Source organism: Phodopus roborovskii, unplaced genomic scaffold (genome assembly GCF_943737965.1).
Source record: "Phodopus roborovskii unplaced genomic scaffold, PHOROB, whole genome shotgun sequence".
Taxonomy (NCBI): Eukaryota; Metazoa; Chordata; class Mammalia; order Rodentia; family Cricetidae; genus Phodopus; species Phodopus roborovskii.
In genome coordinates, this window is record NW_026126550.1 from 1,760,618 (window position 1) to 1,777,879 (window position 17,262).

The 17,262-nt window shown below is 39.5% G+C and overlaps 1 protein-coding gene across 1 annotated transcript in view; it reads right to left on the minus strand.

The window, feature by feature from the left end:
* Positions 1 to 227: 227 nt before the first annotated feature.
* Positions 228 to 17,262, minus strand: part of Me2 (malic enzyme 2) — a 44,280-nt gene continuing 27,245 nt past the window's right edge. The window contains exons 13-16 of the mRNA XM_051201254.1: positions 12,882 to 12,984; positions 3,828 to 3,898; positions 2,837 to 2,935; positions 228 to 1,026 (exon numbers count right to left, since the gene is read on the minus strand). Of these exons, the coding sequence (XP_051057211.1) occupies positions 859 to 1,026; positions 2,837 to 2,935; positions 3,828 to 3,898; positions 12,882 to 12,984 (441 nt within the window). The 3' untranslated portion in view covers positions 228 to 858. The remainder of the gene's footprint in view (positions 1,027 to 2,836; positions 2,936 to 3,827; positions 3,899 to 12,881; positions 12,985 to 17,262) is intronic.

Genomic DNA, 17,262 nt, shown 5'->3' on the forward strand with positions numbered 1-17,262 from the left:
ATAGGAAAATCCCTAACTACTGCAAAATAAAGAATATTACAGACAGAAAAAAGGTAATAGGTTGTAGTTAAATCCTTCACATGTGATTTCCAAATCATATGACATTAGTCATAAGATGTTAGATAAATGAGACTTCCTCAACTAGAAGTGAAGACAATGAAGCTGTATTTTCATAATCAACAAACCTAAGTTTCTGTTTGGTCAATAAGATAATGTAACTGAAACAGTTAAATGTAAGGTATTACTTTTATTAAATAAAAGTGGTTTTTGTACACTGTTGCAAATGGCTGTTCAGCTTGTCTAAAGGCAGCAGTGGCTCCTCCCACTCTTTTAGAATGTTATATTTAGCCTTGATTTAGTTCCAGGAAATTGGGAATTTTTTTTTTTTTTTCCATTTTTCCCCAGAACTGTCTACTACAAAGGGATTTCAGAGCATGGAAGTAAAATGAAGAATAAATAAAAGAACAGCTGTAAGCATTGACAGTTCTTTGGGATTAGGTTAAATTTTGGCTTCTTCTCAACATTTTGTACACATATCCACAGCCTAGGAGAAGTGAGTAGAAGTGAAAGATACATTCCTGTAACAGCAAAATCACCACGGTAAGCTCTAACAAGAGCATACATGGTGACAAATGCTAGAACTAAAGCATTCTCAGGAGTGGACTGTGGGCACTGTTGGGCGTTAACAGTACACTCAATACATCTGTCTCCAATGAAAGATTCACAGAAAAGAAAAAAAGGCCAAGCAAAGTGTGGCGGAGGAATAAAACACAGACGACACTGCAACTCTGAGAATAGTATCTTTTTGTCTAAAAATAGTGGTTCCCTGCATCATGGAATGTCTTAATGGGTAAGCTTCTATTCTGATATCTGAGGAGGCTTCAATGAAGACTCTGGCCAATCATATACATCCGGCAGCAGGGAAACATAATCACTCCGCCATATTCTTTCTTTAACATACTTGGCTTTGTCTTCAGGTTCTGGGTATCGGAAAGCCATTTTATTAGCATATAGGTATTCTGTTACCTGGAAAATAAACACCATTACAGTTTAGGCTCTGAATGCCCACCTATCAGAGAAATAAAATAGCATTACAACACACAGAAACAAATTAAGAAGAACGGCACTTTTCTTTTTTCCAAAATATAATACTATTTTGACTCATTTTAAATTATTTTTAAACTATGCCAAGTTTGAAAGACATAATGAAAATTATCTGCCATCTCATGATAACGTGGATGTGTTCTTGTCACCTTTCTTGATGTAGAAAAGAATTATGGGTATTTCTTTAAATTCAACAAGCAAATCAAAGTCCAGGAGGTTAATCTACATGCAGGCAGGTGATGTACCAGCCACCATTCCCATAGCCCTGCTGAAGAACATGCTGCTTAGATGATTCTACCTCCTAACAGAACTGCCCCAAAGAGCAAAACCCAATCTAAATATGTATGCGCCAAACAAGATCGAGGACTGACAAGGAAGCAGACACATCCAGAAGCATGGCTGCAGCCAGCCACACTGTCCTGAAGTGTGCGGAAGGCTGACTAACCATCCAGGGCCTTCTACTGCCATTAGAGTGCGTCTTTGCGTATGCAAGTTCTCCTGCTCAAAACTTCCTGTTCTTGGTTCTATACAGTTCTTCCTTCCTACAACATATGAGATACTGACGGGGTACACAGGACAGTGCTTAGCTTCCTGGCAATCCAGATGGGACCCAGATGTTCACACCAGTGCTAATCAGAGTTCTCAGACCAAGAGCATCAGCATCAGTCGGGAACTTGGAAATGCAAACCCTGGGCTCTACCCCAAATCTACATAGCTTCTCAGGATCCAAGCCTCATCTAGGGCCCTGGATTCTGTCAGCAAGCATTCCAGGCAATTGTGATGCATTTTCCCATTTGAGATTTGCTGGTCAGGGCACTAAAATTTCTTAGGCCCATCCACTGAGATAACAATAAAAGATAACAAAGAAACTTGAAATTCTGGGCTCAAGAGATGGTTCAGTAGTTAGGAACACTTGATGTTCTTGCCAAGGACCAGGGATTCAGTTCACAGCACTCATATGGTGACTCACAACAGCCTATATTCCAGTGTCAGGAGATATGATACCCTCTTCTGGCATTCTTGGGCACCACAATCATGTGGTACATTTACATACATGTACTCAAAACACTCATACACATAGAATAAAAATCTCAAAAAAAAAAAGCAATCAAAAGGTGGACAAAACTCTTGAAGGGAAGGTGGTACACTTCCTCAGAGTGTAGGTAACAATGGGCAGATAAAACATTAAGGTTCTGCCAAAGTGAACGCAAGCTTGTGCTTTAGCCTGGCACAGAGTAATTCACACTGGCATTTACCCCCTCCCCCCCACCCAGACATGCAGACAAAATGGCCATCAGATAAAAGCCCAGTTGGTCATGCAAGTGTGCAGGGGTGACTGGCAGCAAAATGGAGAGCACACAATAGCCCTGTCCTGATGCAGAACTCTCTAGCCACTGGGTATGGTTGCAGGCTCCTGTGGCTACAGAGCCATTTGTATTTTCCTGAGCTTTTTCTTTTAAAAAGGAAGCGGCAGCAGTTCCTTCCCTTCCCCAGGCCAAGGGTGCAACAAACCTAGGCTCACAATCCTATAGTAACCCAGAGCAGGCCTCCTTCACTGCGTCATATAGGACATAGTAGACTGTGCTATATCACTCCCTTTTCAAACAGAAACGTCAGAACATACATCACATAAAAATTCCTTCCAAACATTAGGAACTTATTTCTAAAGCACTGCATTAGCAGTATAAGAAAAAGGCATCAGAGTTTACAGAAGATGGTACAAATTACTTACTTTAATAGCTATGTTAACAGAAACTTCCTGAATATTAGCAAGTGATGGGTAAAGCCTCCCTTGGGCTAACTCTTCATCTGTCAACTGACTTGTCAGTGCCTGGAAGGAAAGCCAGCATCATATTTTTGTTTAAACAGAAAAATATAGTAAAATGAACAAAGCATTGGAGAAACAAAAAATATTATTGACAACAGCATTTTTATTTCTTTTAGGACTACCTAAACCAATACAGAAATTAATACTGCTAATAATCTGCTGTGCATGATGGGGTACACCTTTAATCTCACCCAGAGACTGAAGCAGGTGACCCCGTGAGTTTGAGGCCAGCCTTGTCTACACTGTGAGTTCTAGGACAGTCAGAACTACACAGTGAGAGCCTGTCTCAAAAAACAAGATCAAAAGGACCCACAAAAACACAATAGAACAAAAACAAACACTGTTCACTGTTTCACTCACTCACTCACTCACTCACTCACTCACTCACTCACTCACTCACTCACTCATCAATAAATCACCAGGCCTAAGACTTAATAATTTGTGCTGCTTCACAATACAAAGCCGGGCATACCAACAACTAAGAAGAAAATAGACAACAGTATTAGCATTAACATGAGTTCTTCAGAATTTCTACTCAAAGTGGGGTGCTCCATTAAGATTATGGAAGGAGTTTATCTTTGTTGTCACAATCTACCCTGTCATAGCCACTACCTTCAAATGACAGATTACATGAGAACAGGGCAGAGCTATGTCACCTTCATATACACACGAGACATAGGTACAAATAGCAAATATGAACTGCCTCACAGCTTATAAGCAGGCACTTGAAAAGTTATGACTTAAAAACATTAACATAATACACAAGTAGACAAACAAAAAGCAATATATTGCTAACTTCCTTTTCATCCATAAGAATATTTAATCCACTCTGGTTTTAAGATCCATTCACCTCCATAGCCCATACTTCATACAATCAGTAGTATTTAAACCTTACTTTTGCAGCTTCCAAGAAAACGCTGTCACTGATGTGTCGGGTTTGACAGAGAATTACAGCTAAAGCCACACCTAGAATACACATTACACAGTTTATTTAATAAGGTCACTTTGCAAATTACGAAGGGCTAACTTTCTAAATTGAGAAAAATAAACAGTAATAAACTCCCAACCCAAACAACTCAAGAGAAAGCAAAACCCAACTGAAATGAAAGCAAATGGTCTTTGGTAATGTGTACTTCTTATTCATTGACAAAATCATTTTACAAGTAAGTGGCTGTTTCAAATTTTTTTTTTTTTTTTTTTTACATTTATCAACATAGCAAATACTTCAGGGTTTGTGTCAGGGCTTACTTCAATCTCCAGTGTCAAAATATAAGAGCGAGCAAAAGACACACAGACACACATGTGCATAGACACACGTGGAGGTGTGGGTGGGGGAGCGGATGGATGGATGGATGATGGACACGGGGACACACGCACGCACGCACGCGCGCACACACACACACACACACACACACACACACACACACACACACGACAACAACATAAACCTCATAGAAAGACCAATCAGCCATATAAAAATATGCACTCACTGATTTGTACAGAAAACAACAAAGCAGGCCCAAGCCACCTCAGACCTGACTTCACAGCAGCAGCAGCTGCCACCCCTTCAACTTATTATTTCATGGCTTCCCAATCTTTAACAACTTGCCTTAATTTCCTTTTGAGCTTTAGAGACCTGTGGTTCCTCCTGGTTGAATGCAAGTATCCTGCCCTTTTGCTATTTTTCCAGCTTTTCTCTCTTCTTGATATGGACAAAAACATTTGGGTCTGCTCTACACTGTTATGACTTTAGAAGCTTCCCCCCCACCCCAATCCAGGCTGTGTTAATGCCATGCTGGGGCTATTTCCCCTTCTGTATAGACTTTCTTTTTCCCCGAGTTTGCTATTCTGTTTTCCCCTTTACTGTGATCTTTAGCAACTAACATTTCACATTGGAACTCTTCTTTAATTGCCAGATGTTCTTGCATTTTAGCATCCAGTGTATTTTCTGGTGTAGTCCTTTGCAGCCGCTCTCCTAAGCTGATTCTTCTCCGTCGTTTAGGGACTGTGCTTAAGGCCATTTACCAAGCCCCTTTTCTTAGTCTTTTGTTACCCTTTCTTTCTGAGAAACAACTGATGGGAAATACATATTTTTATTTTTTCACACCCAGCATCTCTGAGAATGTGTGTGCTCACCTATTTCCACCCCTCTGGGCTTAGAATTTAAATCTGAAAACAGCTCTGCATCTCTTGGCTTCCAGAGCTTTGGTCCAGGGTCTGTCTGGTTTTAGGTCCTGTTTGGGCACTGTGTTTCCATCTCTGGAAGCATGGAGCTCTTTGATTCTGATTTTACAACTGTGTCTCGGGTATGTTTTCAAACCCACCGTGTCTGGTGCTCAGTGGTGAGCCGCTCTCTGAACCCAAGCCTTTCCAGTTGGAGAAATGTTTGTCTTTGATGTCATGCTTCCCAACCCCCTGTGTGCTTCCCCCCCCCCTTTTGTCCTGAAATTTCTATTTTCTGAACTTGTACCTCTCTGGTGCTGACATCTTTATTCTTTATTTGTTATCTCCTGTTCCAAACTCTTTATTTTCAAGGGGCTCCCTCAACTTTTATTATAATCTTTCTGCTATCAACTTTATTTTCAAGAATTTGTTGCTTTCTAATTTGAAATTCTATTTTGTTTTGGAATACAGTATCTCTACCAGGATATTTATAGTTCTTTCAAGAACTTTCACCACAGACCTGTTTTCTTCCAAGATGTCCATTTTGTCTAAACACTGCTTTGGTCTCTTATGATATGAACCATTAAAAAAAAAAAAAAAGTTTTACGAGAGACTTAGATGACAACTCTGGAAGAGCAGCCAATGCTCTTAACTGCTGAGCCATCTCTCCAGCCCCAAAGTTTATTTTAACACCCTTCTCTATCCCTTCCCTCTGTAGTGGTCTATCTCACTTTAGATGCTTTAGTATCTAAGGCTAAAACTAGTGTTTTGTCTTATATTTGTCCTGCCCAGCCTATGATTCATTTTTTCTTTCTTGCTTTTGAGTGTTTTTGTTTTGCTTTTTAATTGTTGCATTTTATCCCCCAGTGTTCCCTGACTGGAAATGGCATTTTTTCCCCCTAGCATTCTAGTTATTGTCCTCAAGTTTGTAGCATATGCTCACCAAAAATTTCCATTAGTTTAAAATTTATTTTCCTGCCAGACAATACAAACCCCTCCTAACAGGTCAAGTCTATTTAACTGAAAATGCCTTGTTGTGCATTTTGTCTCAATACATTTTTGGAAATGCTGCATCACTGTTTTTTGGTCTATAAACATTTGCTCTACCTGCACAACTACAACATGCCTTGTTCCTCATTCCCCCCTAATCCCTGAACTGCTTTCCATTAACCTAAGGAACCAGACCTCCTTTCATTTCACATAGGCAGTGAGTTCTATGTAATACTGAGATTATCTCCATTTGCCATAATTTGTGGTGATATTATACTTATGATCTAATACAGCTTCCTGAAGATCAGAGTACAATGCAAGCCACAGCCATAGATGCCAGGTAGTGATGATACACACCTTTAATCCCAGCACTAGGGAGACAGAGGCAGATGGATCTCTGTGAGTTCAAGGTCACCTTAGGCTATATGAGGGTGATTCAGGCAAGCTTTATTAGATCATAAACAAAAATACCACACTAATTCTTGTGAGATACTGTCACTGTGTAATGAATTCTAGATCATCAAGTATTTCCAACAGACAAGAACAGATCACTCCACTGCCTCTGGCCTTCAGCGATACTGAGAAGTCAGATGTTGTTCCCACAGCTGCACCAGCTGCTGTCATGATTTCTCTTTCTTGGGACTTCCTGGAGCCTCACAGCGAGGGTCTTAGACACAGACTTCTTGTCTACCCTGGAAGACATTCTTGGCCATGCAGCATACACTGCTGTGTCTGCTCCATCCCTCTCTCCCTGTCTTCCAGGCCTTCATAATGACAATTAAATGTCTGTTTCTTACTTGTTTTTCCATATGTTCCCCTTTGACTCTCCTTCATTTAGTTTCTTCTGTGCCATCCTCCAGTTATTTGCTTTGGTCTAATCTTCATCCACCCATTAGATTAATACTGTTATTCAATTCTAGAAGGGAACTGATTTTGACTAAACTTCTGAAGCTTTGCTTTTATTGCTCTAAATCAACAATCATGTTTGTGTTATGGCACTTGTCTTCCATGTAGACCTGAACATGTCTTCTTGTCCTGCGGCCTCTGCTGGTGGTGTTAGGTGTTTGCAGAGGTCTCCTTTTTCCTTCCAAACCTGAGTGGCATTTGTATATTTCTTCAGAAAAACAACCTGAGAACTGGTGTCATGTTTTCAGAAACTTCTGTTTGCTTCTGCCAGGCACTGGCAGACCAGAACAGAGGCTGGAGTCTTCTAGATCATGCACAGCTATAAACCATAGTCCACTCCCAGGTGCAGTACCATAGGGTTTCAGCCCAGGGTGGGTGGCCATTCATAAAAGGAGGAGTCATACCTGGATAAGATGTCAATATTTCCCCTCTAGTGTTGGGGGATATTCGATCACACTGTAACCCTGAGTTTGCATTTGCATTAATTCAATATAATTAACCTTGGGTCAGGAGGCTGTGTCAGCAAACAGTTGACAAGAAGTAACCATGCAGCATCAGAGAGACACAGGAAGTAGCAGGGAGGGATTCGGAGTAGTGCAGCCTTTTCTGGTTTGGCAAAGCAGAAGCACGGTATTTCCGAAACGCCAGCAAGGAGAGAGCTGCTCAGCCTCTCTGAACTCACAGGTTTTTACTCCAGCTTTTGAACCTCAAGTCTTATTTATAAATAGAGTGATAGAGATTTAGTTAAAGCTACCTTTAGCAGCAAAGACAGAGCCAATACCCATGGGAATAGAATTCCCACCAGGCTATGGCCTGAGGGGCCAGGCTGCTGCTAGAGAAGCAGGCAGTAAGTGAGGGCTTGTGATTGCTGGCTGAGATAGCAGATTAAGATGCAGCCACTGTGCTGAAGCTAAAACAAAACTCAAGGACAAACACAACTTATTCTCTGGTTGTTTATTTTCTGATCAGTGAGTGTTTCTTGTGCTATGGTGGCTACAAATCCTGGCCACCTCACCAAGCTCTCCTTTTTAATCTTGACTCTTGCCTCCTGAGTGCTGGGATTAAAGCATGCGCCACCACCACCACCACCTGTCTGGCTTCTGATCCTTCACCTGCTTTTTTTTTTTTTTTTTTTTTTTTTTTAAACTTATTTTTATTTTATGTAAGAGTATTTTGCCTGCATATATAAATGCACTTTCTCCAGACCCTCTTTTCCTTTCTTGATATGAAGTCGATAGCTCTGAACTCAAACTCCTCCTGCCCAGCCTCTCAAGTGCTGCAACTGTAAGCTTGGAGCATTATACTCAACTTTGAATTTTAAATCTTACTCACTGGTAGAGAGGTTAGGACTGGTAATTCTGACATATCACACAGTCTTTGAGTTTTAAATTCCTTTTTATAAGATGTTTAGACAATCCCCCACTAGTGGGTCTGTTTTGACTTGTACCTTACCTCTTCATAGGGCTAATAGCTTTTACTCATAAAGCCAGGTCTTTAAAATGCTATTTATACAAATAATCAATTGCCAAACTTCTAAGGAGTCAAAGGAGGGCTAGAGAGATGGGCAGTGCCCAGGCTGCTCTGGCAGAGGACCTGGGTTTGATTCCCAGCACCCACCCAGATATCTGACACATTCTTCTGAGCACCGGCCACACACATGTGGCACACATATACATGCAGGCAAACACTCAAACTCTAACCCTAATATTTTCAAAAGTCAAATGTGAATTTAAAATGGCTTTGTCAAAATTAGCAAAGTATTCTCTCCTTGACTCTCAAATTTGTACGCTATAGAAATACTACTGGATAGAATAGGACACTTTAAAACATTGCCAAATGCTAGAAAGAAATCATTGACGGTAGGGAAGTGTTTTTTATAGATGCCAGGTCACAAGAGACAGTCACAACAACATGAACAGAAGAGGGGGCATTACAAAACAAAGGCACTGGATCATCACAGGTTAAATAAACACCTTCTTTACCTTGACAGTGGTCTGTGTCATGCATTACTTAGAACTTAGCAAGAGCCTGCTGCCAGCTCTTTAGGGAAGACCCACAGAGGAAATATGAAACATGTGCAAAGGAATTCATGCCAGATCCCCATTTCGCTCAATACAGTCTTTCTAAATGGGCTGGGAGGTAGCTCAGTGGTAGAGCACTGGCCTATCATGCATGAGGTTCTGGCTTCAATCCTTAGTATTGAAAAAAGTAAAGAAATAAAAAGGCAACTGAAGATGGAAATTCATGGGAATAAACAAAGGAAGAAGCATTTCTAATGACAGAAAAAAATCCTTAACTTAAAAAAAATAGGAAAAATAGAATTCTACAATAAGGTATGGTAAATAAAAAACTGTTAAATTACACAAACTGATAAACATGCTGCTAAACATCTTTCATTATGATATCGGTACAATGGTCACTATGGAAACAACTGAAGTGTCTGATTTCCATTTGCTCTTAGCTAAAAGTCAGAGAAGTGAGGGCATACTTAGTTTTTGGATACACACTGAAGTTCCCAGTGTTGGCCCACTGGGAAGCAACTTTCTGATGGGTCAATCTTGTTCAGACAAGGCCATGGGACTATAGAACCTAGAATGTCTTTTGCTTCAGCTGTGTCTTTACATGTTTATTACCCAATATTCCTCAGGTATATAGCATGGTGTGAGTGGATGTGGGACGATCTTCACTGCCTGTAATATAGCGTGTTTATCTCTAGGAAACATCCTCTTCTACTGGGCATTTTAACTGTGGATTGCCAAGAAGATGACCCCTCCCTAAACTGTACTGTTTAAATTGATAATAATGATAGCCTCTACAGAGTTTTGTTGAATAAAATAAATACAAGGATATGTTTCACAGCCAGGGCCTGTGAGTTTCACCTACGGATTTGCATAGATTGTAGCTCAAGTTAATGATTAACAATTGAGTCCTAGTTGCTCAGCTAGTTTAAATTCTTTTAACCTTAATGTTAGGAGAAGTGTTCACAGGTTTCTGAGTGCATCACAGCTGAAACAAAACTTTGAAAATAACAAAGATAGGCTAAGATGTTTTTGTTAAGTAGCTTTGAGGTGAAAAAACCCAAGAAGATAATCTAAAGTTTTAGACAGACATATAGTTGAATGTGGAACTCGTTAAGATCAGGGAACAAAAACAAAGCAGCCCAATTATCACTGCCTGATGAACCTTTCTTGCTAGGATTGGTTGATGACCAAAGGTTGATAATTAATTCCTTATACCTATTTCTGCCCTCAATCTCCTGATAAAAAAACTATTGATGAGTGGACATGAATCCTAAAGGTTACATTCTTTTTTCCATATAAAAGTTTAGGTTTGTGATTCCTTTAAGATTCTTTATAATATTACCTTTCAAGCAATAAAGTAATTGGCCCTTTCTTTGTAACTGCAAAATGCAGCCTGCCAGTGAAAGACCTGACAGAGAAGAATACCCTTGCCTGCCCACAAAGTTAATCTATAACAAGTTGCTTGGGTATGAATGTACATGGGTTCTTGGGATAATTTATTTTTCACCTTTAATACATAAACTGTTTAATCATGTAAGGGAGATAAAAAAAAACAAGCAAACATGTTTTTGTCTGTATTCATTGTAACCACGTGAAAAATAGAATGCAACCACATTATAATTCCTATATTTTCTTTAAAAAACTTTGTTGTAGATATAATCTGTAGGAAAAAAATATGCAAGAGAAGAAAGAACATGAGAGGACAGAGAAGGGAGCCATCAAGATAGTTTGTGAGTCTCTTTCTCCCTAAACCCTCTCAGAAAAGTCTTAGCTTACACAGACTGTGGTTTCCTTTCAAGACCCTGAAGTGCTGGAGGCTGGCCCCCCAGACAGCACTACAAAAGATATATTCTAGAAACACGGGAGAGAGTGGGACAGCACACCTATGCAGAACATGAGGCCTGAGACAGTTTGCTACAGAAATCAAAATGTCAAGTCAAGAAACTGAAAGGTGGGGGCATCATACTTGATACTTGGGGAAAAAAATGCAGTAACAATGAATTTTGTGCTTAACAAAGCACAATCTACTTGGTGAATACCAATTATGTAATCATGATTTTGTGGTGATACATTATTTATGATTTATTAAAGCTTGCCTGAGGACTCAGAAAGCAAAGTCTGCCACAAGCCATAGAAGCCAGGCACACACATGCCTTTAACTCCAGAACTCAGGATTAAGAGGTAGACAGATCTCTTTAGTTCAAGACCACCATAGCCTACACAGGCATGAAGAGTAACAGAGCTCACGCCTTTGATCCCAGTATTAGGTATTTAAGACAGGAACAGAGTCTCAGAGCTGGCATTCATTCTCCAGCCACATTGAGGATAGGAAGGCACTGAATTTTCTCCAACCACGCTGAGGAGAGGCAGCAGTCTGAGTCTTGGTGAGAGCTCTAGAGCCCTTTTTAGCCTGAGGTAGATGTAAGAGCTAATGGCTGGCTGCTTTGCTTTTCTGATCTTCAGCTTGAAGCTTGAACTCCAATACCTGTCTTTGGGTATTTTATTTGTTGTGCTACATGATTTTTTATAATCATGGTTTTGAACATTCAGTCGATCCAGGCAAAGCATGGCAATCAACAAAATACCACATATTTGCTGATAAACTCTCCATTATGTACAGTATCAACAACTAACCAATACTGACATTGAGTAAGATAAAAGCTAAACATTCGCATTTTCCTTCTTCATTTAGTGAACTGATAGTAATCTCTGTTGAGACAGCTCAGTGGTTCAGAGGGTTTGGTATATAACCATGAGGACCTGAGTTTGGATCCCAGTGTCCACATAAAAAGCCAGGCATGGGCTTGTATGCGCTTGTAACCACAGCACTGTTTTGTAGGTACAGAGACAGCAATGCTGGGGCTTGCTGGCTGCCAGACTAGCTGAAAGAACATCAACTTCGGGTTCAGGAAGAGACCCCGCCTCAAAGGAATAAGGCAGAGAGAGCAGTGAAGGACACCAGATGTCATCCTTTGGCCTCTGTGTGCACACATGTACATAAACACCACAGACACAAAAATGTAAACTTCCAACAAAACCCTTTGTTGTGAAGGTAAAGGTAGGAGAAGAAGCAAGACACACTAGGCAGCAGGAGTGGCAGGTATGTGAAGGAATGTGTGCAGTACTGTGGAGGGCTCCCAGGGAAAGCTCACACCTACAGATAATTTAGAAGAAACATGCTACTGGAATACATGTGTTGATTGTATCTACCAGAAAAAGGACAACAACACAGAGCGTGATTAAAAAAAAAAAAAAAAAAAAAACAGAGATGAAGAAAACATAACCTTCTGCCCTCTGTACTTTGATTTTTTCGAGACAGAATTTCTCTGTGTAACCCCGGCTGTCCTGGAACTTGCTGTGTAGACCAGGCCTTGAACTCACTGAGATCTTCCTGCCTCTGCCTCCCAAGCACTGGGATTAAAGATATGTGTCATCACCGCCCAGCTTGTTCCTCTGTACTTTTATGACACATGTAATATATTATTTCTATATTAAAATCTGGTAGTATGAATAAGTTTTCAAAGAAAACAGAGCAAGTTAGAATTAGTGAGTTCCTTGTTTCCCTGTAAATATCACACTTCTGTAAATATTGGTCATGTCAACCTTAATTCTAAAGAATTCCATGAAATTATTATTATTATTATTATTATTTTATGTGTCTGGATATTTTTGCCTGTGTGTATTCTCTGCATCACATTCACACATTGCTGGCAAAGTCACGCAAGGTCATCAGAACCCTGAGCCTCCATCCATGTGGGTGCTGGGAACTGGGGTTCTCTGGAAAAGCAGTTGGTGCTCTTAGCCAGTCCCCTGAAATATTTTTATGCAATTAATGATGGATTTGTAATATCATTCACGAGGGCATTTACCTGGAAAGATATACGCATTGTTTCCTTGGCCGGGGGTGAAGACTTGTCCATCCTGGAGTTTGACTGGCTCAAATGGGCTGCCACTGGCAAACAGACACCTACCCTGTTAAGATGAAATAGTCTCAATTTTTCTGGCCACTTATTTAGGCAAATTCATAAAAGAGTAAATCTTACAGTTAAATTAGACTACTAAATTACCTGGAAACAAGAAATCATTTACTATATATAATAGTATTTTAATATAAAATTTCATTAGAATGAGGCTTATTTTGTGTATATGCATATGCAAACAAAGTTGAAAAATATTCATTTAACTCTTTAAACCCTAACATTCTACTTCCTTTATAAAGTTAAAACTGGTAATAAATAGCATCTCAAATAATAAGGACTGACGTGAACCTTATAAATGAAATGGGAAATAGCAAAATTAATTTGCTACCACTTGTGGCCCACCTGTCTATCTGGCTCTGTGCTGGGCAGTCTATTTGCCACTCAGTTCACTTAACTTTCCTGAAAGCCCTATTGCGTGTTACCATTTTCCACTTGCTGATTAAAAGAACAAGTAAAGCAGAAACGAAGGAGTTTACTTTGTAAATACTCTATAAAATTTGTAGCAGTTAAGTTTGAATTCAAATTTTTATAAATCTAAATCCAATGGTTTTTTTTTCTATTATGCCATGATATCCATCCTGCCCCAAGTTTACAATATGGGTGTATGACATAATTACATTACAAACTTGTCATGCTGCTTTATTAAGGCAAAGTAAGTCTCCATGTATTTCCTTTATCCAATTTTTGTACTATGTCTATAGACATGTGATGCTAGTGGAACTATGTGTATTTCTAAGATAAAACAGATGCCCTTATGATTGAAAGGGGCTATATACATTTAATTCATAAAAATCTGTTTCCATTATTGTCCCCTTTGCCCCACCAATATCAAAGAGCAAAAGCCATATACTAGCACTCAAATAGGGCAACCTATCTTGGAATGTTCAAGAACAGCTAATGTTAGTTAAGTTAGGTTAAAGAATGATTCACAAAAACTGAAATATCTCAATACACAAGGAAAGACAAATTGCCACTTACTAGAACATTCTACAGTTGTCTCAGTCCCCAGAGTGTTAGGATTACAGGTATGTAATCAGTGGCTTTGTGCATGTTAGGTCAGCACTGTACCAAGTGAGCTATGTTCCCAAGCTCTAACACTAATAGTCTTCATAGTAAATGTTGGCCAATCGGAAGGGCCACTTTATATTGTGTTACTTTAGTGACACAAATTTCAAATTTGTACTGTTTTGAAATTAATTACAAAGTGATACATAGCTTAGGTGTGGAAGCTAGCTACGTTAATGGCTCAGGTAACTATCTCGGACGTACACATCCATATGCTCAGTAGTTTCTGCTTATTCTACAGTTACTAGAGGTTTCTCATGCAGAAAGTAACATGGTCAGATTTCACAACATAACAGTCTAGCCTTACCTGGCTATTAAAACATGAAGACAATGTTCAAACAGTTTCCTCCTGCAAACCCTATTGCTTAAAGGAAGACAAGGAGCTAACTAGTGTTGAGGATAGCCCAGACAACACTGACACCCCATCTCACAATAGAAAAGGAAGTACTCTCACTGAGCAGTAGAGCGTGATAGAGCAACAGGTCATTTCTACCTTTTCTAAAAAGAGGAGCACTAAAAACTTGGGCCAATACAAAACTTAACACCCTTGTTCTATGTGACAATGGGAAAGAATTCATGTAAGCTATGACTCAATGGTGCCATACTTTTTATTCTGGGAAGGGAATCTCAAGTTTTTTCACAATTGAGTGTGTGGTTTGTACTCAGTTTACATGTTAAGGTAAACAGATGACTTGTAGGATTTTGTTCTCTCCTTCCACGCAGGATATGAGAACTGAACTCAGAATACTCGTCTTGGTAACTTTAGCTGCTGAGCCATCTCCCTGGCCTAAAATCTGTATCTTAAAATTGACTGGTTACCATTTATCAAACTATTCTCTTTGGAGAATTTTGGTTCTTCCCAAAAATGTGTGTTAAGTTCAATATTATTCACAAATAAAATCCTCAAATACCTGAGCAGTCTTTTCTTAATTTAGTACTTTGAAAACCATTATGTATATATACATGTGTATATATACACACATATATGTGCATGTGTGTATGGATACATACACATACAATGTCACTTATTTCTTTATTTTGAAAATGTCAGAGCTAATGATATATTAGATCTGAGCCCAATGTTCATTGTGCAAGAGAATGGCTTAATTTGGGGAATGGCAGTCATCAATTTACCTAAAACTGGTAGACAGGATAAGCAATCAAGCTAACAATAGTATACTATATTTTGGGTAAAAGATTAAGACTAAAAAGAATAACTTTTTAAAAAAGATTTAAAATGTTATGTGTGTAAATGTTTTGCCTGCATGTATGTCTGTGCAACTATGTACATGCCTGGTGCTTGTGGAGGACAGAAAAGCGAGACCAGTTTAAAAAACAAAGCAAAACAAAAAACTCTTTGTTGATTTGTGACTGATTTGAAAAGAAAGGATTTCAATCGGTATTAAAATCATTGTATCTACTATAAACTAAGTCACAGAATTTATTTTTTCTAACGGAGGAGTGGCACCAGCAGAAGGAACTGAGAAAATAAACCCTCTGTAACAATGAGAAAAAGGGTGCCCTATGGGATTTTAAAAAGAGGAAGCAGAGTGTAACCACAGCAATCTGTGTTTGGTGCTGGCAGATGGAGGAAGAAGGTTCCCAGGCCCATTTTCCCATTCCCAGCATTCAAAGCATTTCCCGTCCAGGTGACTGCTGATCTCAACAGCGCAGCTGTGGCTGATATCCTAAGCAGCTCTGGGGAATCTCTGGCCAACATAGGAAAACTGCAGTTCAGGGAGCACAGAGATAGAGGTTCCAAGAAAACACCCAGGGCTCTAATTAATACCCAGAGCTACCACCCAGCAGGAAGGAATGAGATAGGATGGAAACCTCCTAGACCTTACCTATGCCAAGTGGATTATGGCCCAGCCTATAGCTGCAACAGCCCCAGGGAGTAAAACATCTTCTCCCCAAGCCTCAAGTAACTGTGACAACGTGCCATCCACACTACCCAGCACGCAGACATACAAACAAATAGCTAAGCTTACATGAGAATTAAAAAGTAATTACTGGGGGTGGGGAGCAGCTAATAAAAATGGATTTACAGAAAGTGAGATTTTTATTACAATCAAAAACTTTAGCTATCATTCATGTACTTGGGAAATTAAATGAAAAGAAAATGTCAGCTGTCAGATGTGGCTGTGCTGTCCTATAACCTGGGAGGCTAGAGCAGGAAGATACCAAGTTTCAAGCAGCAGCTACATGGCAGGAGCTTGTTTCAAAAGTAACAAAAAATTCACAAAGGAAAAGGATACTCAGTAGAAAGCTGAAAGATACACCAGAGAATAAATACGTTTTAAAATTACAGTTGTGGGCTAGTGAGATGGCTCAGTGGGTTAAGTGTGCCTATTGAAAAGCCTGACGCCCAGGACCCAACTTACCAGATAGTGAAAACTGTCCACCAAGTTGTCCTCTGACCAACACACATGATGCGGCATGTGTGGCCACACATACAGACACAAAAATAAGTACATGTATTTTTAAATTTTAGAGATGGTACATTACTTTTTATAATTTTGACCATTTGTTGATTTGTTTACTGGAGGGAGTTGTGTGAGCTCCTTCCAGGGCCCACATGTAGAGGTCAGAGGACAAGATGTGGAAGTCAATTTTCTCCTTTCACCTTATGGGTTCTGGAAACTAAACTCAGGTTGTCAGGGCTGTTGGCAAAACCTTTATCCACTAAGCCAGGTTACCAGCACCCATATCATAAATTTTAAAATGCTCAACTTCTGAGAGATACAATTGATAACTAAGATCTCTAAAAATCATCTGGGGAGAGATGAAAAAAAAATTACCAGTCAAGTTATCAGCAATGAAAACTTATTACATTCTTTATTCTCAAAAGTATAACCAAGCCAGGCAGTGGCAGTGCATGCCTTTAACCTCAGCACTTAGGAGGCAGAGGTAGGTGGATTCTATGAGTTTAAGGCCAGTCTGGTACAGAGCGAGTTCCAGGATAGCCAGGGCTACATAGAGAAGGCCTGCCTTGAAAAGCAAACAAAACAAAACAAAACAAAATACCCTCAAAAGTATAACCTAACAAGAATATTCATGAATATTCATGTATTCAAGAAATTAAATATGAAGTAGGTGTATCATGGTAAACAGAACTGTAAAATTCACATCCTAGGGTCAATGAATACAGCTTAGTGGTAGCTTGCTGGCCTAAATGTGAACATCTGCAAGGCTATAGGTTCAT